General features: G+C 32.9%; 4 protein-coding genes across 4 annotated transcripts in view; 2 read left to right on the plus strand and 2 right to left on the minus strand.

Moving 5' to 3' along the window:
• The window catches only part of LOC119833394, a 17798-nt gene extending 8423 nt beyond the window's left edge, over nucleotides 1-9375 (minus strand). Inside the window, exons 1-11 of the mRNA XM_038357381.1 lie at nucleotides 9075-9375; nucleotides 8258-8437; nucleotides 7662-7965; nucleotides 6037-6295; nucleotides 4670-4854; nucleotides 3844-4092; nucleotides 3299-3517; nucleotides 2744-2885; nucleotides 1938-2114; nucleotides 915-1066; nucleotides 153-280 (exon numbers count right to left, since the gene is read on the minus strand). Coding sequence (XP_038213309.1) covers nucleotides 153-280; nucleotides 915-1066; nucleotides 1938-2114; nucleotides 2744-2885; nucleotides 3299-3517; nucleotides 3844-4092; nucleotides 4670-4854; nucleotides 6037-6295; nucleotides 7662-7965; nucleotides 8258-8424 — 1982 coding nt within the window. The 5' untranslated portion in view covers nucleotides 8425-8437; nucleotides 9075-9375. The remainder of the gene's footprint in view (nucleotides 1-152; nucleotides 281-914; nucleotides 1067-1937; nucleotides 2115-2743; nucleotides 2886-3298; nucleotides 3518-3843; nucleotides 4093-4669; nucleotides 4855-6036; nucleotides 6296-7661; nucleotides 7966-8257; nucleotides 8438-9074) is intronic.
• A 338-nt stretch (nucleotides 9376-9713) lies between these two features.
• Nucleotides 9714-12132, plus strand: LOC119833535 (iduronate 2-sulfatase). Its single transcript, XM_038357584.1, has 4 exons — nucleotides 9714-10069; nucleotides 10196-10673; nucleotides 10840-11115; nucleotides 11214-12132. The coding sequence occupies exons 1-4, from the start codon at nucleotides 9860-9862 to the stop codon at nucleotides 11780-11782; spliced, it is 1533 nt and encodes a 510-aa protein (XP_038213512.1). The 5' UTR covers nucleotides 9714-9859; the 3' UTR covers nucleotides 11783-12132.
• Nucleotides 12133-12457: 325 nt separating this feature from the next.
• LOC119833536 (GDP-fucose transporter 1) lies at nucleotides 12458-14868 on the minus strand. The gene is made up of 5 exons (XM_038357585.1): nucleotides 14622-14868; nucleotides 14284-14485; nucleotides 13427-13652; nucleotides 12995-13287; nucleotides 12458-12910 (listed from the first exon to the last, which is right to left on the minus strand). The coding sequence occupies exons 1-5, from the start codon at nucleotides 14702-14704 to the stop codon at nucleotides 12692-12694; spliced, it is 1023 nt and encodes a 340-aa protein (XP_038213513.1). The 5' UTR covers nucleotides 14705-14868; the 3' UTR covers nucleotides 12458-12691.
• Nucleotides 14869-15890: 1022 nt separating this feature from the next.
• LOC119833276 (membrane-associated progesterone receptor component 1-like) lies at nucleotides 15891-20345 on the plus strand. Its single transcript, XM_038357243.1, has 3 exons — nucleotides 15891-16346; nucleotides 16547-16696; nucleotides 20036-20345. Exons 1-3 carry the CDS (start codon nucleotides 16031-16033, stop codon nucleotides 20155-20157), a joined length of 588 nt encoding a protein of 195 aa, XP_038213171.1. The 5' UTR covers nucleotides 15891-16030; the 3' UTR covers nucleotides 20158-20345.
• The last annotated feature ends 956 nt before the right edge of the window (nucleotides 20346-21301 follow it).

Here is a 21301-nt window from a genome sequence, read left to right on the forward strand (position 1 = left end):
GCCCTTATATCGTTCTAGATAGGTCACCTGGTGGTTCAAATGACCCGTAATTTTTTCTATATGGGCCTGTAGTCTAAATGTGCTCCCGATCTGTATCAATTATGTGTATTTAAATTAATATATAAATAGATAAATAAAAAATAAACACTGACCCGCAGTTGTAGGTCTTGAACACAAACTGCGGCCCCATCCACAGGCGGCGGTGCGGGCCCGCGTGCGTCACGATCTCCACTTGCGACAGCCAGCGCTCCTCCTCGCTCACGCACATGTCGGCGCAGCGCTGCAACGCCATCATGTATTATAACCATTCATGTATATCTATACTTATACTAGCTGCGCCCCGCGGTTTCACCCGCGCAAGTCCGTATCCCGTAGGAATATCGGGATAAAAAATAGATGTTAGCCGATTCTCAGACCTACCCAATATGCTTACCAAATTTCAGAGGAATCGGTCAAGCCGTTTCGGAGGAGTATGGCAACGAAAACTGTGACACGAGAATTTTATATATATAGATTATACATCTCAAGAGTTTGTTTGTTTGTATGTTTGTTTATTTATTTGAACGCACTTATCTCAGAAACTACCGGTCCGATTTGAAAAATTCTTTCAGTGTTCGATAGCCCATTTAAGGCTATAGGCTATATATGTACCACGGGTGAAAACGGGGCGAACCGCTTGTAAATTACAATATTAGATCTTTATAATTAACGAGATCATCAAAACCATCAGCACGCTTTACGTGTATATAACGTAAAGTATATATGTATGAATTATGTAATTTACAGTTATAAAAAGTGCTACAGGATGTTATACAGTACATTAATTCTACACTACCTTCTTTCTATCTCTTATTATTACTGAACATGCTTCATCACATAACGTAATATCGGTAAACTCTTTCCTCATAACATACCCGACAGCTCAATGGTTGCAGCAACGGGTTGGAGGGCGGAAGGGGCGCCAGCAGATCCGCGGCTGCCGCGGGACGTTGCAGCATCCACTGAGCAACCGCCTCCACTTCTACTTCTATTGGAGACTCGTCGCAAATCTTCTCTTTTGCTACACCTGTTGAATATGAGATAATAATCTTTAAAGATATCAAAGATAGTTGGCATAAAGTTAACGATGATCAAACTCTAAAATGTACTCGAATGAAATGTATTAATATCTCGATTGATAGAATTTGCCATTTATTACAAAACACATAATAGAATCTCATTTTATAGGGAATCATTTTTTTTTACTAGTATATACATATGTAATTTTTCTATCTAATATTAAGAGTTAAAAATGTATTCCCAAAAAATTATGTGTCGATGATAACTATCATAGATTCTAAGTCTATAATTAGATACAGAAGACAAGTGTACAGTCAACTACCCACACTCAATACATGTATCCAAATGGAACAGGTGCACATTATTATTATAGTTGTCTACATATGATTCTTGGTTCAAATGAAGTATTATATACACATACATTAGCTGTGCGCTTTTATTTATCGTTAATTATCGTCATATACTTCATTTTTCTTTTAATTCTATTTTTTTTGACGTGACAACGTCTTAAATTAGGTTGCGGCTCGGAGTCACTCATGAAAAAGTGTAACGCCCGGTAACGTTACGATGAGTCACCGAACTATGATCGGTCCGCCGCGCGCGCAGCACTAGAGAATTAGGCGCATTGAATCGGCGCGTGCTTGTGTCTCTGTCTCTGTCTTTTTAGTAAACAAAATATATTTTCTATAGTTAAAATTTGTGCAATTCTTATTTTCATTCAATTCCTTGTTCCTATTGTGCAATTTAATAATATTCATATCAATAAATATTCTACCGAGAAAAAGACGTTGTCACGTAAAATCTTCGCCCGTAAAACCGACTTTACAGGCAACCATTTTTTTTTATTCTATTTTTTTTTAAACGAATTGGACACTCACATCTAGCCGGCCTGGGGTGCAGCAGCAGATGCAGCAGCGAGCCGTTGGCCGCCATGAGGTAGAGCGGCACGGCGCAGCCGCGCCCGCTGGCCGACGGCAGCGCGCACCCGAACCGCGAGCGCGCCAGCAGCGGCGCCGCGCCGCTCTCCTCCGATAGCGACGACAGCCGCTGACGACCTGGAAAGGGTATTTATATAATTTTACAATTCTTCATTACAGAAACAACAAGAAAAACAATAAACAGAACCAAAAAAAGGCATTTGTTGACAAGAGGCGGCCTTATTGCATAACGACAATCTCTGCCAGGCCACCGAGTAGGTAAAAAAATGTACGAAGTTCTGGGATAGTGCAAAAGCAAAAAGACATATAGTAGGATAAAACGCGAAAAAAACGTATAGGATAATACAGGAATAAGGGATGTGTGCCGCTGAGGGAGTCGCGACGGGGGAATTATAACCAGCTGCCGTGGTTTCAATAAAGATATATATGAAATGTAGAACCAACATTATTTTGTCAGTCTTCCTCTAATCGACAAAGGAAGTTCAACCCTACTAACATGTACAACCCCAATTCAATAGCTAAGGCTTTTGTATGCGAGGAATTTCGATGTTTTATTTATGTTTTTCTTTTCATTATTTAATACTCTTTCATCCATATTAAATAAAAAAATATAATAATGAACATACAAATAAAAAAAGACTATGAAAATAGTCTGGTTGGTGTTCCACAGGGATCTATATTAGATCCTATATATGGTACAAATTCCAAGTGGGATTTTAAGTATATTTTTAGCGAAGGCAACTCACCCGAACTTGTGCGTGTGATAGTATGCGTGGGAAGATTATGTGTTGGTCGCAATTGTGCTAGGGGCGTGGAGGTACTGGGCAGGGGGTAGGGCGGCAACCGCGGGTTGGGGTACCACGCGCCAGCTACCGAGCCTTCCAATCCCTGTGGAAAGCAATCATATTCAAATTTATTACGTGAAGAAACTTGAGTAACGTTATTTTATTTTGAGTCCTTTCAGCCTACAGCTTTGAAGTATATTTTCATACTTTAGACATTAAAAATGCATATTTTTCATAATTTGTCATTTTTAGAAACAGATATGAGAAACAGATAAATAAGTGAAATCTTTCTTTTTTTTTATTAAAAAATATCAGATCGGCGTTTTCAAAATGAACACCCTATTCCATGACAGTCATATGCAATGCCTATTGTCTCATGAGAAATCTCTGCATAATACTCGCATAGTCAGTCTTTTACACCGTACAATTTCGAGTATCATTGTTAGTCGCTAGCACATGAAACTAACAAATATATGCCTGTACATAGATTAACAAATTAGTTTGCCAGCAACCGACCGGCGTGTGGGTGTGAGTGTGCGCGTGCGCGTGCGCAGCGGCCGCGTGTATGGGCAGGCCGGCGGAGCGGTGGAAGCGCGACAGGCGGTTGACGACGCGCGGCTGCGTGTGCGTGCGCACGCCGCACGCGCCGCCGTACGGGCTCAGCGCGAACACGTGCGTCGTGCCGCGCAGCGACGACACCGCCGCCCACCGGCTGTCGCCCGATATCGCTATGTCCTGTAACATCCATCAGTTACAGAGATTTGGATCAGTGTGTTTGGGAAAACAGCACATATGCATAATATGATTTTTTTTATGAGAAATGTCTACAATTGGAGAGAATTGTTGTATTACCAGAATTAAAAAAAAATACAATATAAAAGAATTACAAAATTTAATAATCAAACTACAATTAGTAGCATAATATTTGGATTATTATAATGACATTCATGTTAGAAGAAGAATCTGAGTAGGTTCAACGGTTTTTTAAATTCACCGATGTTAGCTGATAGCAGAAATCTCTCGCAAAAGCAAAATTCAATAAACATCAGAGTTGAACTCACTTGCACTTTAGCCGTGGTGTCACCGCGATGTAAAATATACAGATGGTGAACAGATGCAAGACTAGGTCCGCAGGGGTGGGGGTTAATCCTAAACACGTGGAAGTCGTGTCCCCGCCGGTCGGCTGTTATCAGCAACATTCCGCTTGGATCGAATTTAAGGGCTATTATTGCCTCTGAGTGCGCTATGAAGTGAGCTACAATGGGGTCGCACGGCTCTTCGCAATCTTGGCTATCTTCGTCCTCATTACCCTAAAATATACCAAAAAATATATCATATAAAATATAATTTGAATTTACAAAATTTACGTTGATTCCTTGAAGTTATTTGGAAAAAAGCATTGAATGAAAACATCTTTTGTATGTATAGAATTTTGGGCAGCTGCCATTAATACCAGAATTTAAATCAATTGTCCATAATGCGCCTTTTTTTAGCCATTCGGTTGTGTATTGTAATTCTTTATTTCATTTACCTAATAAAAAATATAGCTAACTAGCTGTACGCCCCGGCTCCGCCCAGATAGTCATTTATCGTAAATGAATAATATAAACTATCCAAGATCACAAACTGCACGTAGTGTACAAATTTTATTGAAATCGGGTAATTAGTTTAGGTGTCCATCGCAGACAAACAATTTGACACGTAATTTATATATATGCATTAAGATAATGTATAAAATACTAAACTGCAGTTCCATATAAAATTCTACAATAACATTCACCAACATATGATTCAAAATTTAAGCGTTCTATTTGAGGATCAAAAAACGTATCCGGAAGTTCTAGACAAAAATTCGTAACTCGTAAAAACACCTGTTACAAGGAATACCTCAATATCCAATATAGTGACAATCCCCGGCTGCTGAATATCAGTGTGCGGTGGCGAGGGTGACTGCGAAGTGCTCCGCCCCCCCGCGAGGCTGTGAGCCACGCTCTCGCCGAGCCCGCGCAGCCCCTTGCTGAGAGACTTCGCAGCGTGCAGTACTGTCGCCGTGTAGCTGGTCACACCTTCACCTACAAATTGGGCTTCAATTTATATAAATGAATATATATTTATACCTGTATGCATATAAAGTCGCGTTAGTTACTTCACTTATATCAAACTCAAACTCAAAAATTTACTTATTAAATTAGACTTCTTATAGAAGCACTTTTAAATCGTCATAACATAGTTTCAACATTGACCACCAAAAAGAACCTTTTTGGACCTGTGCTTTAATTGGTATGCCTAATATATTTTATTATTGTTTGACGAATCGTTCAAATCCCATCTCGATCAATCAAATATTTTCTATTGTTTAAAAATTCTCAACAGTGTGATATATATAATAACTTTTTATTAGGTTTTCTACATACATGACTTATTTACGTTAATTACGTTAGGGAAATAGTTACAAATTAGTAATGAATTTTGACTAAATCGTGTAGCTCATTATGAAATATAATATTAACATATTATTATGTAGAAACCTTGCCATTACACCTGTTATTATTGCTGATCATGCCTATATTTGATAACAAATACTAATTCCTGCATTAAAACATCTGCATGCAGCTGTTAAATAATTTTATTCCAAGGCCTCAATATTTACGAACTTAATTTAACTGATTCAGTCATCTTTAAACTCAATTATGTTTATTTATTTCTTAAACAAAGCATAGAATCAAAAGATTATTCAGATTATTGAAAAATGGTTAAATGCTCTTGTCTAAAATAGGGTTTACTATATTCTTAATCAATAAAAAAATGGATAAATAGAGAACCAAATTTTGTTGCTAACACACTAATGGAACACAATATAAAAAATTATATATGTACATACATTTTGCATGCACATAAAAATCTTTATCTTAATCAACTCATTATGAAGGCTACAACAAAAACTTGTTACTGGAAGTAATTTTTCATACACTTGTCCTTTACTTATAATAAACAAAGCTTTAAATAGTTTTATTATCTTTATTCTAAATTTTATAGCACTCGAATACAGTGTTTAACTTCATTCTAATTGCATTTTTTTAAATACTACTACTCTCCGCCCACAGCTTTGTCGCGTGATCTACAAAATTTTGCATTTCGTGGATTTTTGAAGAAGAGGAAGATTTATATTTATACGTTATGTTCAGAATATTTTATATTATAATGTGCTATTTCTAAAAAAGCCTCAAGTAAAATAAAAAAGTAAAAACACTTACTCTCACAACCTCCGCTGCTGCGTTTCGATGGATTTAACTTCTTATCAGCATAAGCCAGCCAGCGATCACCAAGGGCCAATGGGTTTATAGGTGAAGAGCCACCCAAAGGGCAAGGGCAGGGATAGCAAGTGGTGATAGCGAGTCTATCTTCCAATGTGGCCGCATCGAATACCGCGAAACGCTCGGAGAACGATACAACAACAGATCTCTTGTTTGCCAATACATCTAGAATGGGATTCTTGAATTTTATGCTTTTCACCTGTGAATGTTAAATTTGAATTATAATAATGTACTCTCATTGCGATTGTTTCTTATCTTAGCTTATACCTTTAAACGAGCAATTCTTGTGTATATATATATATATATATATATATATAAATCTCTCTCTCTAATCTAAAAAGAATCTCGGTATCGGCTCCAACGATTTTCATGAAATTTAGTATATAGGTTTCGGGGGTGATAAATCGATCTAGCTAGGAATCTTTTTTAGAAAATATCATATTCGTGTTTTATTCGTGTTTTTTTTTCCTGACATCTATTGGTGAATAATAATACTATTTTGCTTCGTAGATAGCTGGACAACTGAAATAACACATAGGCACTTTTTATACCGATATTCCTACGGGATACGGACTTACGCGGTTTCAACCGCGGGTCACAGCTAGTTTGTTATTAATCGAAGAATGTAGAAATAAAGAAATATATACTAAAAATAATGAAATAAACCATTCATTTAGTTTTAAATAAACTTCAAACAATTCAATATTTAATTACTGAACATTATAATTCAGTCAAATTTTATGACAAATAATAAATGTAAAAAAATCAATTTGAAGAGTCATCATAACCTTTCACCTTTTTATTTTATTTCTGACCAGATTGCTGCTATTATTTAGTGAGGATTTTAATTCATATTTTTTAATTACATAGACAAAATCACAACCTTTAATATATATTGAGTTTAAATAGGAAATAAATATCATGATTAATTATTTTCAATGGACATAATATATTCGGCTCCTATAAATATTTTAACATTTTCTGGCTAACCACCCAAATGGAGTCAATCACTTTCTTTTGTGTTGTTTAGTGCAAAATACTTTTGCATCTAGTTGGTCAAAGTAATCATTTAATTTTAATCTGACAGTTCGTAAGTTCTTCATTCTGCTTCACTTTTATTTGTGACCTAAAATTATATTGTATTTTCTCTATTGTAATTTTTGAAGGATTTTTTTAAGTCATACTAGTTTTCACATTGTACTGTCTATGGAAAGACATAATTTTATCATATTTACATATTCATAAGCACAATTATGTAATTTGATTGCTTTATTCTATTATATTCATTACATTCTATGCAAATTTACTAAATTTTGTAAGTATACATACAATTACAGTAGTAATTTAAGATAATATCCCCATTACTTATTGTTAAATATATGCCTTGTGTAAAAAAGTTGCTCATATATCATGCTTGTCAATAGTTGTCAGTAGTTGCTACACTTTGCTATTAAACATTTGTCATCTTATTTGACTATAGGGCAAATAAAGCTTTTAAGTCTTAATTATTAACTTACTAGACACGTTTTTAATACAAATCTGTTTAATAATTAAACCTTAAATACCTGTTCACCACCCCTGATAGATATAAAGCTCAGAGAACAAAATGCTGGTCCAGGGCTTGCAGAATCGCATAATGCTATGAGAGGCCTTTTCGATGCAAAGCAATCGCCGTGCTGCGGAGTAGGCAGTATACGGAGCACTCTCACTGTCCCTTGGCGCCAGGATAGCACCTCTTGGGCCTCACCATTTGGTGAAATCAGCCACACTTGAACCCCAGCTCCATAACCCAGAATTAAGAGGAGAGGAGATACATCATTGTCGCTATCTCCCTCTGGCGTGGGTTCGTTGATGTCTGCTGTTTCAAACCTTCAAAGTAAATGAATAATTTTAAACATATTACAGATCTAGTAGTACCTACCTAAACATATTACAGATCTAGTAGTACCTACCAATTATTAATATCTTCTATTTAAATTGATTGTTTAAGTTTTGTTATTAGAAATTATTTTTGAACCAAAGTTTTGCTTCTCTATTTGCAATTTACCTACCACATTGTTTAAATGAAGATAATACTCATGCTACTTAGAACATTTGGTAAGGACAATGCAACCTTGCATAAGTAATAGGTATTGTGTAATATAATTAAAATTCAACATACCTAGCCCACTGTATCACATCCTTAGGATCAACAGCTGAAGATGATGATAATGTTACATCATTAATAAAGCCAGAGACTGCATCAATGATGCTTCGGTCACTAGGTGGCTGTGATGGCACGGTGAGTGGCCCTCCCGAGCGGACATGTCGCGGGGACTCCGCCGACATGGTTAATGGTTACCTTTATGGTGAATTAAATCATATGTCACTTGGATGAACCCACCAATTATATTAAAAAAAATATTGCAAGATGTTCATGTGACTATTGCAGTGCTACAATATGGTTAATATAAAAAAAAAAAAAAACAAAAAACTTACTCTAGTAGGCTTTCAATTAATAAATTTAATGCAAAATATATTATCCATTATGAATTTTATTTAGAATTGTTGTAAGTAAAACAATTTTACGTTTTTAAAAATTTTCCTTATATATTCATTAAAAAAATAATTATAGATTATTTATTTAGGTGAACAATTATCCTAAATGAAAAAGACTATTTTACGAGTTTTCATAGATATAGATAGATAGTTATGTCGCTCAGATTACATAATTATTTATCTACTACATCAATATACATATTTATCATAAATGGATTTGATTTTATAGATTGACGGTAAGAAAACCTCCAATAACATAGCATAGAAAAATAACTAAACTAGTACATATTCATTTGTATACAAAGCAGAGAACAAGGACAAAGAAATCGATGCAACCTGATTCTATTGCATTGAACAGAACCAAATGCAAACTTATAGAAAACAGAAGAGCAAATTATGTTCGAACTCCGAATCATAAAAGCGAAATTTAATATATTTACCTTTTTCAGAATATTATTTTATCAATCCATATTCGAAGTTTAAAGCGTAATTGCGTCGTTTAACTGGCAGTCAATAAAAGTGACGTCACAACAAAACAAAAAACAGCTACAACAACTCCAAAACACTTTAACACTTTTTAAACCATTTACACACGCACAATTAATAAATAAATTACAATAATATAGATTAATACTAAAAATAACAATGGGACACAACAGATGTTTTGAACAATGAATGTCAGTGATGGTTGAGTTTTGACGCCCGTCGTATAATAGTGCTCACACTGTTGCAATGTATATGGATGTGTGAGTGAGTTACTTGTGTAGGTTTTGTTATTGTACACAGCTTTAATATATTCGTTTGTAGTTGTGATAACACTACGCTCGTATGATCTATTTGCTAGATAAAGAACGCAACAAACCAGACTTCAGTAATGTTACTAGTTTCTGTAAATTAATTTAGAATTAAAAATAAAAATGTAATAGATCTATAGAAGGAGATAATAAATTATACACTTTAATGGCAAATTGTTTGACTTATATGATTATTCTATTAAACTAGTGTTAAGCGCCTATGTATTAATACTTTTCAATGTTGCGTGTTGTTTTATTTTAACTGAGCATTGACTTACGTAGGTACATTGGTGGTGGTAATAAGAAGAGTTTACTCTCTAATCTAACAGCTTTTGTTCTGACTACAAACGGAGTAATAGTAATATATATTATTTATTGTATATTGGAGGACTGTAATAATAGTAAGTTAAAGTAAGAAAAAATAAAATACGATGATTTTTGAATGTCAAACATATAAGATTGTGGTGATTGTATTTCATATATATCTCGTCCAAATTGCAAGCTTTTATAAACACGAAGAGAAGAACGTTTTATTTGTCTTTATTGATGATCTGCGGCTCCTTACTAATGCCCAAGTTTATTTACCGAATATTCATAAATTGGCGGGAAACGGAATAATTTTTCAAAATGCATTTGCTCAAGTAAGTTGATACCTACATACTTTATAATATTACCTACCTTCAAAAGCTATGTCTGTATATAGTATTATTACGACAAAATGTGTATTATTGGTCGTAAACCGAAAAATATTTTTGTTTATTTTTCAGCAGGCGCTATGCGCTCCAAGCAGAAATTCAATATTGACCGGACGAAGACCCGATTCATTGCGCTTGTATGATTTTTATAGTTACTGGCGGGATAAGGTTTCAAATTTCTCCACGATACCACAAATATTTAAGGAATCTGGATATGAAACGTACTCATTTGGTAAAATATTTCATCCAGGACAAAGTTCTAATTTTACTGATGATTACCCGTACAGCTGGTCCGTACCGCCATTTCACGCCCCGAGTGAGATTTTCAAAGATGCAAAAAATTGCAAAGATGATAAGACTGGGAAATTACAAAGAAATCTTATTTGCCCTGTTAATGTAACTACTCAACCAAGAAAAACATTACCGGATCTAGAAATTTTAAATAATGCAATTAATGTTTTGAAAGAAAGAGATGCAACAAAACCGTTTTTTGTAGCGGTAGGATTTCACAAACCACATATTCCATTGAGGTTTCCAGCTCAGTATTTAGGTAGGAATACGGTACAATCACGAAGATTCAGTAATTGTGGTAAAAACGTAATTATAATTTGTTGCTAGACATATTCTTATTTTGTTATGGGCTGAGTTTTTTTTTTTATTTGTAATACAATAAGCTTATATCCAATAATATATCAAAAAAATATTCTTCATTACAGAAACTGTTCCAATAGAAAAAGTAAAACCGCCATCTTATCCATTCAGACCACAATATCTTCCAACAGTATCATGGCATCCTTGGCTAGATGTTCGCAGACGAGACGACATAAAACGGCTTAATATATCCTTTCCATATGGAACCATGCCCTATGAATGGACCCTGAGGATCAAACAAAGCTACTATGCCGCATCTTCTTACGTCGATGAATTGATTGGGAACTTACTTGATTATGTTGATATGAGGAAAACGATCGTTGTATTGACAAGTGATCACGGTCAGTTGGTATTTTTTTTCTTTTAAGTTAATATGTGATGCTGGAATTTTAAAAGTTGTGAAAAATACTGATATCAATTTTATGTAACTTATTTTCAGGGTGGTCCTTAGGTGAAAATGGACTATGGGCAAAATACAGCAATTTCGATGTAGCATTAAAAGTACCACTTATATTCCATGTACCCGGCATATATCCAAAACACGTAGACAGCCCTGTGGAATTAATAGACATATTTCCGACTTTGATAGAACTGGCTGGCTTAAAATCTAGCATACCGAAGTGTAAAAATAGCAAAGATATAAAATGTTTCGAAGGGAAAAGTTTAGTTCCGTTAATGCATGACGTAGAACAAGATATAAAAAGAACAGCCTTTGCTTTAAGTCAATATCCTCGCCCGTCAATACAACCTCAAATCAATTCTGACAAACCGCGACTAAGAGATATAAAAATAATGGGGTATAGCATACGCACAAAAAGATACAGATACACAGAATGGATATCGTTTAATAGCACATTATTGACAAAAGATTGGAATACGACATTTGGTATTGAATTGTATGACCATGTCATGGATCCTGAGGAGTCTAACAACATTCACACTAAACATAAGTATAAACATATAAAATCTAAGCTATCGAAATTGCTTAGGACCCAAAATATTAGGTAATCATAACATAACTTAAATAAGAATAATATAAGAATAATTAAAAAATATCTATATATAATTTTAAATGCTTGACTTAAGTGACTAATACTCATTAGTGCATACGTAGGATATCGTAAATATTTACAATAAAATATATAAATATCGTAATTTAATGTTTCGTCGTCATTATTCAAATAGCAAAGATATCGTTATCTAATGGCAGGAAGTAGAGAACATTTTAGTTTAATGTAATAAAAATGTTTTCACTAAATTATCGAGAAAAATTGCAAAGATGATAAGAAAATCAAAACTAGGAATGTTTGTTCCGCGTCCGTTACACCCAAATATACTTTAGTGTAAGTAGCTTATGCTTATTTTGCAGCAGAATTTTACGACATTATTTCTTGGATATAGATCTTTTTATTCGTATGTTGTTTGTCATTATGATTTCAGCTAGTTTCGATAAAACATAATATTATGATTTTGATATCACTAATTATATAGTTACAATATTTTTTTGCAAGGGCATAAAGAACTTTCAGGGAACATTCGGGATTCAGTTGAAATTAGGATTTTGAATAAGCTCCTGAAAATAACTTCCTTGTAGGTACAGGTAGGACCTGTATTATACTTATTCTCTTTGGCGTAAATACATTACAGACATAGTAACAATATGGCCAATAAAGGGCATATAAATAGTGGAAACATTAACATGACACACAATATATTTCAGACTGTATGCTCAACATGTTAGAAGCATTTTAAAAAGCGCACTTTTATATTAGTTACATCAATGTTTTAGTAACATTATTTCTATCTTTCGAGTTTTGATATGCCTCTAACAAAATTTTTTACACAAATACATCTTATCTTCAAATCTAAACCTTGTGCGACAATATCCGAAATACACTAAATTCTAAACAGCCTTGTTTACACTAAACTTCTCTTTTCTTCGGGAATTATTTTTCTGGAGTTTTCCTCCATTTCAACTTGTTTAAACCTTGCGTATAATGCAGTACTGGCTAATACAATTAAATTTGATGCCCACCAGAGTGAATTCTTTGTTTCATTGTACCATTGTGTTGCCATCACTGTTTGAGCACAAGCCTTTGCCGTGCCTGATATGTTATGGGTTAATGGAGATGTTACCTGAAAAAATAATTATGAGTAATATTTAACCCCCATACTTGATTTTCCTTCAATAACTATAATATGTCAAAAACACAAATATACCTTTATTTGTAGAGATGTGACATATCCAATTGCAAATCCACAAATACCACCAATGACCATTTGCATCCAAAAATAGGAGCTATGGTAATTAGTATAATTCCAAAGCACATTTAACTCTCCATTTAGTACCATTAAGGGACAAAACAGTATAATAGAGTAGGCATTATTATAATATGACAACAGCCATATTTCCTGATTTACACTGGGTAACACTGACTTTGTAAATATAGAATAAAGAGAAAGCATCAAGGAGCCAACTACTCCATAAATTGTCCCAATTAATGAGAAAGATCCTGAAACAAATAGATTTATATTGACATTTATAAATTAATAACATATATTACAAATAAACTTTTTTTTGCAACATTGTTTTATTATAAACGGTAAACAAGCATATAAAGCAGTAAAATCTTTGGATAATATGATACATACCTAATAACTCTTCCTGATCAACCCCAATATAAAATCCGAACACAATAAATACACAACACATGATACACCTTAGAGATGTTTTTTGTTTTAACAGTACCCAGCTGAATATTACATTAAATACTGTAGTTAAAGATCTTCCGATATAGTAGAAAGAAACACCAACATATTTTAAACATAGATTGTTTGTTGCTATCATCAGTGTGAACATTATTGATAGTGGTATTACCTGCAAAAATATAAAATATAAATATTTCAGTATTATAATTTTGGGCTTTATGCGCCATAATTTTTGCTCATACATGTTTCATGAATTACATATATATCATTTAATTTTATTTATAGTTAAGTATGAAATCACAAATTAGATGAAAAATCTTAATATCCTATGCGACTATAATTATTGAATAACAGTTGCCACATAAGGCATAAAAAAAGTAAATTTTACAATAAAACATAAGTTCTCTATTGTGTGATAAACCTAATGAAGTGTGATTAGTACTTCAAAGACTGAACTATCTATAACATCTTATCTTATCATTAGATCTGAAATTTGTCAAATTATGAGGTACTCCAATGAAAAAAATTCTGTACTCAAGGGGGATCTATAGGCAGTAGCCTAGGGAGTACACTACCTATATTCCAAATAAATCAGTAGTTTGACAATGTCCTGCATAACATTTGTCAAATTAGGTATGGGTCCATTGTATTTTTAAAATTATGTACTTTACTTCATACCAATACTATTAACAAACTTTAACTACAATTTAAAATTGGTCATCAAGATAAGCCTTTAGTAATTTAAAGATAACATGTGTAACAAATTGATAACAACATAACTCTTCACATAGAAACCATACCTTCCACATTACTTCAAGGTTCCATGGTGTTCCTTTAGGAAATTTAAAAACTCCTGGTATCCCTCCAGTTTTACTGAGAGTAAAACATATAGTAAATGAAACTATACATTGAAACCATGTTATAAATAAGGGAGCTTCAAGTGCCACGTCCTGACCGCTGAGTAAACTTTTGTTCACAAATACTGTGGCTATTGAAACAATCCTACAACACAAAAAATTAAAATTTCTCAAAGGAAATAAAATACTCATAATATAAAAGCATTATTAATATATGGTAAAACTCAAAACGATAGTAATTTATATATTTAATGAAATATAAAAAAATATAATTATCTTACCAGTAACATGCAACAACTATAAATATTTTTATATATCTTGAACATAGATCTGTTTGTTCCTCCATAGTTCTATGCTTAGACATTTGTGTTACTTATTTATAATTATAATTATTTTAAGTAATTGCCCCTCGGTACAAATTATCACGTATCATTTATTTATCACGGTGCAGTAACAACAAGCGCGCTAGGCAATGTTTCTATTTTTTATCAACTTTTTGACGTAGGACGTAGGTACCGATTCAATTCTGTCACTTTCAATGAAAACTTGACAGTTAAATAATTTGATTTGACATTGATACTTTGCCGCTGAGACATTGCTCTTTTTATTTATTAATCTGTTTTCCAACGTACCTAGACTCACTGAATTTGGCCCCTCTTTTTTATGATTTTGATCTTTTTCAATTTAATTTAATTTTTTAATTTTGGATCCTGAGAATGGTTTGCTCGTCTTTTATAACAGTTTATAAGAATAAAGCACTCATTTCTATACACCAAATCTAATTTCTAGCTTTTATAGAAGCAAAATTAGAAATTAGAGGCTTAATATTAGCTTAGTATAAATTTAGGTACTAAATCAGGTATTGTAAGTGATTTAGAACCAACAAATTCAGAAACTATCTATGAATGGATTCAATCGTTTTAAATATTAATAATAAATCTTCTGACACAGTTAATTCAAAAAGAAAAATGCTATCGCACGGGAAGGTATAAGAGCCAAAGAAAGAGACGTTGTAACCTGTGATTACATAAAATTTGTATTAAGATTCTAAATTCAATTCTTTATGATTCAATAAACAAATAAAAATAAAAATATCGCTTGTTAAAAAAGTGAAATATTAGTATTTAAATAAGTCAAGGTTTAAGTAACTAGCACCTGCCGCACAACCTGTTTTGGTGTCTGGAGTTTGAGACTTGTCTCTCACGTACATACTGGACATTGTCGGCGTCCCTATTTATTGGCTAAGAGACGAAGAAGAAGATAAGACCTCCCTAAATGCGTTTCTAATTAGGCTTTAAATGATTCAGTCAGTCAAAACCATCCTGACTTCTATGCTAAGTCCATAACATTTTAGCAATAGTAATTAACGGATAAAGGTGCAAGCTAGCAATATGTAAATTTCAACTTCATTTAAATATGTACTCTTTGAACTAGTTTACGGAGTGACTAGTTCAAAGAGTAGTATAATATTTACAGTATTATGTTATCTGTGATAATATTATGGACTTAGTTTCTAATCCGTGCTTACTCTGTGGACTGTAATCGCTACGGATTACGGAACGTAGGCTGACGTCAGTAACTTGATTATTTTTTGTATGATTGTGGTTCGAACTGAGATATCGTAATTTAAAAATTTGTACACAAACAAAGTTGTGCCAGAGACGGTGTGATAGACACGCGTATAATAAAAATGTCTTCATCCTCCGAAATTAAAAATGCGGAGAGCGAAAAAGCCGAAGTTTCTTCAAATTTTTTAAGTGAATTACTAAGTCCGGTAAACTTGCTCTTGACTGTTATCATAATTGTGTTAGTGTACAAAATTTTTAGGAGCAAGTTTGGTAAATCGTCTGCAGTGGTTCCTATGCCCGAGTTACAAAAAATTCGAAAAGATATGACTGTTGCCGAATTACGTCAATATGATGGTACTCAGCCGGATGGTAGAGTTTTAGTAGCGGTAAATGGATGGATTTTTGATGTCACGCGAGGACGCCGCTTCTATGGGCCCGGTGAGTGCATCAGTTTTATAAATAGCTTGACTTTTATGAGTCAGTGATTATGCATTCATGCGCGACCTGCATTAAACACCATCGTGTAACCTGATTATAATGTGCCGGAGTGTGATCTTTAGTCGAATTTAAATAAGAAATTTATGTTGCATTTTTAATTTTGAAGCAAAAAGTCAAAAATTTTTATTTGTATGTTCCAGGTGGTCCTTATTCAGCATTTGGTGGAAAAGATGCAACGCGAGGCTTCGCCACTTTTTCCGTCACATCATCAGATAAGGAATATGACGACTTAAGTGATCTCAACTCGATGCAAATGGAATCTATCAAAGAATGGGAGGCGCAGTTCCGAGGTTGGTTTGTTATTGTCTAGCAATCTTATATGCTATGATATATTCATAAATTATTCACAAATGATATTTAACTAGCTGCGCCCCGCAGTTTCACCCGCGTGAATCCATATCCCGTGGGAATATCGTGATAAAAAGTTGCCTATATGTTATTCCAGTTGTCCAGCTTTCTACATACCAAATTTCATTGCAATCGGGAAACAAACACACATCCTTACAAACTTTCGCATTTATAATATTAGTAGGATTGTAATAGTTACGCTATGTCTTATAATAATTGAATAAATAATATGAATGTATTGTTTATGATACATCTTTTCTAACAAAAAAGGGTCACCAACATCCATAGCGGGCATGGTACTTTTCCAGATTGTAATATAGACTAAATGTTAACAATTTCCTATCAAACACAAAAGAGTCACACCAGACACCACTTAAAAATCCATAAATAAATCGAGTAAGGAAATAAGAAAAAACACTATACAGTCAAATTGTAACATTCTCTTTATTGGGAATGTTGGCTATTTATGGTTTTCATAAATGAAAAATATTGTTGATCATATTCAACTAAGTGATGCATAAAATTTTGCTATCAACCCAAACAGTTTATGATAAATACCAACAATCTTTATTTATATTATTATCACAATCAGTGCATATAAGATAAGTATATGTATTTCTTAGTAGGGAAAAAAATTATCCATCATTTAAACTGGTGTTTATGGCATAAAAGGCTAACTCCTTATCAAGTAAGTTTGAATTCCGCCTCATGATAAAATTTTTCCATTCTTTATACTAGTATTTATTGAGGAAAGGTTTATAATCTTTCTGCACTTTAGTAGTCATAACAATGTCAGAATAATTCTGTACATCATTTCGTTACATTTATTTAATCTTCAATTTGGTTTTAAGTAAATGTAGCTAAATATAAAATGATAAAAACATTTATTTTTTATATGTGTTTGATGATCAGATTAATAAACCAAAGTTCCTAAATTATGAGTGATTCATTTGATGATTTATCATGACTTATTTCTGTTTAACTTTGAGTTCAAAAAGAAAAAAAATTATTTGCTGTAGATATTCCTCCATTCGAAATGCTTCCCATTGTGTAAACACTCCACTCTAAAGTTAAATCAATCGCTTGAAATACTATAATGCATTGAACTTGTATCAAGACAATGCTATGTTTAAAAATATGTTTTATATTGGAGTTGAAGCTTGTGATACTTAGTATGTATCTAGTGCAGCTATCAGCACTGTTTTATTTACATTGCACTCTTAACCCAACCTATTTAAGCATATTAATTATATTTTTGTAACAATTGATATTTTATTTCCACACCCGGATGGTATTCCATTGCACATAGCTTCATGAAAAATATATTTACAATTCCTTGGTGGGAATAGTTTTTAGGCCTGAATTTTATATTGCAGTATTAATTGACCATTTCTTGTGTATTTTATTATATTTTATTAAAGAGTGTACTGTAAGAGGAAAGAATTTTTTTAATTTGTAGCAACATATTAAAATTTTGCTAAGATCTTCGGCGTTAGGCATCTTGCCTAAAAATAGGAAAAATTTAACACAAAAAGAAGGAATCTATAATGACTAATGACTAGTCACAAGGGCGAAAGAAGTGACTTAGAAACATCAATTTAAGTCAATTTCGTATTGTATTTACTACAACTAAAAGATAAAGGTTCGATTGTCTCACCTTGACATAATTAATGTGAGAAAATTGTTAAGTAATATTTATAATTATCATATTTCAATTTTTAACAAAATTTTACTATTGAAAAACCTTAAAAGTTATTAAATTCAGCCTCCTGACTTCTTTCTGCGATTTCGATATTCCACATAGTTTCAGATTTCACCTACCGCACCCTGTAAAAAAATTCACTCTCAAGATGTGTTATTTGGTCTCATAAATGATTGTATGTATGTTACATTTGTTCTATGCCCATATTATAATAATTTACCATACTAATTAATTATTGTAAAATATGTTTTAGACTTGGTCGTCTGTGCACTTATCATAAAAACGTAATGATGTTCTTGCAATTCAAAACGTTTTATTGTTGCCCATTTCCTAAAAGCCACAGAGCTAAATTATGTTAATTGACATTTAATATTGCTTACGCTCGCGCATCTTTCTGAGTTTTTTAAATATTCAAATTATGCTGAGAGATTTTTTACAAGGTGAACATTTTGTAGTTTTTGTAGATGGAAAATAAAAAGATACTTAGAAATACAATAAAACCCCAAAAAAGTTTTTTTTTTCGAAGCAAATAGTTGAATATATAATGTCGACACCCAAAGGTCGTACCAATTAATATAAGTGGAACAAGGCATTCATATTAACAGATATGAAATTACGTTTTGTTGAACAATTCATGTTTCGAATTGTTTATTTCAGATGAATTTTTATTCTTCCTCTTTTATGTCATTGTATAAGTAAAGTTAAACGTTTGGGTTCATATCATGTCATAAATTGATGTATTAGGGTGATCCGATAGGCGATAGTAATGATGATCAGGTACCTACTCGTATGATGTCCAAAAATATATTTATTTATTGCTTGAATCAAAACAAAATAAAAAAAAATCTTTTAAATACACATACAATTTTTTATATAACCCATACACATATGTGGGTTTGAAAAAAATGATAATTAGCGTTTGCCCCGTTTCCTATGATCATACACTGTAATATTTTAAGCGCCAGTATATTAAAAACGAGAAGTTTCGGACAGTTTATGGAATCTTTGGCGCGTCCAGAGCGAAAATACAAGATCTAATAATCAATATGTTAGACTCGATAAGCAGTTTTTGAAATAAGTTAAAAAAATCTAAATACTTTTGATACGTATTATAGTGTAAGGAGTCTATGTCAAGTAAAGTACATAAAAATGAAAAATGGAAATGTTTGTAACGATAATTATTGTTTTGTATATTAATCGTCAATTTTTTTCGATCACATCTCGTATACATTGGTTAATAAGATTCGAACCCTAATTGTCTACGTAAGAATTATACAAGAGGCGAGGCATTTGTTCGTAATGAATAAATCCAAAAACTACTGTACCGAGTTCCAAAATTCTTTCACCATTAGAAAGCTACATTTTCACATAGAGTAGAGAATAATAGAGATACCTTTTAAGCAATCCTAAGGTGTAAAATAAGAAGTAATAAAATGTTTTACATCATATGCGCTGCGGAAAGCCTTAATGTTAGAACAATGTTCTATAGTATTATAGGACTTATTAATATGTATAAAAAACTTCTGGAAACAATATGTCCAAATATTGTAGTTACCATAACGTATTTTTTTCATTTCAGAAAAATACGACCTCGTCGGACGGTTGCTGAAACCGGGAGAGGAACCCACGAACTATTCGGACGAAGAAACGGAAGAAGCTGAAATATCGACAAACAACCCCCTAGATAAAAAGGAACAATAATCAGCATGCTTGACGAAAATCATTCATTACATTGGCCGGTGTGTCAAAAAGTTAGGTCGAAAGATAGGTAAAAATATAAATTGCTTTTCATCCATTTTTGAGCATAGTTATGAGCCTTTTGTGTTGCTTAATTGTCTTTTAATAAAGTGTATTTATTTTAATCTTGCCTCCCCTGTTACTTCAATTTCCGTGCTCATAGATGTTATTATACTGATATACCCTAACTTTTTGATTTACCGTTCAAATAACAGAACGCTTAATAATTCTACTGATGGTTACTGAGGACTCAAGTTGCGCACAAATAAACTAACAGAAATCTAAACCAACTTTCTCATTGAGACTTCATTAAGTGCGAAATACTATAGGTATTTCGCACTTAATGAAGTTAGTAAGTTAGTAATCATTATGTTGATAACGTGATATTTCTAACTGCTAATTATTCGAGTGGGAGATTTTTTCATTAGAATTTAACATTGAACAGTTTACGACGCATAAAGTCAACAAGTAACATATTATGATTAATGTGAAATTATTTAATATCTGAAATGGTAACCTCAGGCCTCAGTAACCTACGCGAAGCGGCTCGTCGGCTTTCGCGCTATTATATTACTACTACTTATTCTATTCTGAAACTGTTGCTTTTTACATATTTTTGAAGGTTATATGTAGTTTATATTGTTGTATATTTAAAGTTTTGTGAATCGAAAGACTGAGCGATGGCGACATAAAGTTGATAACGTTAAGGGACAGTAGCCTAACACATTCCCCGAATCCCTTGTTATGAAATTGCGTTTCAACTTTCATTGTTGTGGATCGAGAAGTGGGGTTCAGATTGTTTAGATAAAGTGAATTACTTACAGATAATCGCTAGCTTATATTTTCTAGCTACTTATATTAAAAATAAATAGAAAAATATTTAATGCGTATTTCTATGTATTCAATATCCAGATTAAAACCGATTTCTCGATCTTGAACAAAGCCACAATGTTTTGTTATATTATTATGTGCATTTATTGTGTATTTTAGGTTTATTTATTGGATTAAAATTGTCTTCATTTCGAAATTCATTTGACTTTACCTTGTTCGTTCTCCTTGACATTTGGTACTTAAACATGGTAACATTGTAATCAAAACAAGTGTTGCT

Source organism: Zerene cesonia, chromosome 17 (genome assembly GCF_012273895.1).
Source record: "Zerene cesonia ecotype Mississippi chromosome 17, Zerene_cesonia_1.1, whole genome shotgun sequence".
Taxonomy (NCBI): Eukaryota; Metazoa; Arthropoda; class Insecta; order Lepidoptera; family Pieridae; genus Zerene; species Zerene cesonia.

Excerpts from the sequence above, each read along its gene's own strand:
- LOC119833535 (XM_038357584.1), top strand. The coding sequence starts at position 9,860 with ATGATTTTTGAATGTCAAACATATAAGATTGTGGTGATTGTATTTCAT. Across the intron at positions 10,070-10,195 it reads TTCAAAATGCATTTGCTCAA|CAGGCGCTATGCGCTCCAAG; the intron begins GTAAGTTGATAC and ends TTTATTTTTCAG. Across the intron at positions 10,674-10,839 it reads GTTTCCAGCTCAGTATTTAG|AAACTGTTCCAATAGAAAAA; the intron begins GTAGGAATACGG and ends TCTTCATTACAG.
- LOC119833536 (XM_038357585.1), bottom strand. The coding sequence starts at position 14,704 with ATGTCTAAGCATAGAACTATGGAGGAACAAACAGATCTATGTTCAAGA. Across the intron at positions 14,486-14,621 it reads ATAGTTGTTGCATGTTACTG|GATTGTTTCAATAGCCACAG; the intron begins GTAAGATAATTA and ends TTTGTGTTGTAG. Across the intron at positions 13,288-13,426 it reads TGATCAGGAAGAGTTATTAG|GATCTTTCTCATTAATTGGG; the intron begins GTATGTATCATA and ends TATTTGTTTCAG.
- LOC119833276 (XM_038357243.1), top strand. The coding sequence starts at position 16,031 with ATGTCTTCATCCTCCGAAATTAAAAATGCGGAGAGCGAAAAAGCCGAA. Across the intron at positions 16,347-16,546 it reads ACGCCGCTTCTATGGGCCCG|GTGGTCCTTATTCAGCATTT; the intron begins GTGAGTGCATCA and ends TGTATGTTCCAG. Across the intron at positions 16,697-20,035 it reads ATGGGAGGCGCAGTTCCGAG|AAAAATACGACCTCGTCGGA; the intron begins GTTGGTTTGTTA and ends TTTTCATTTCAG.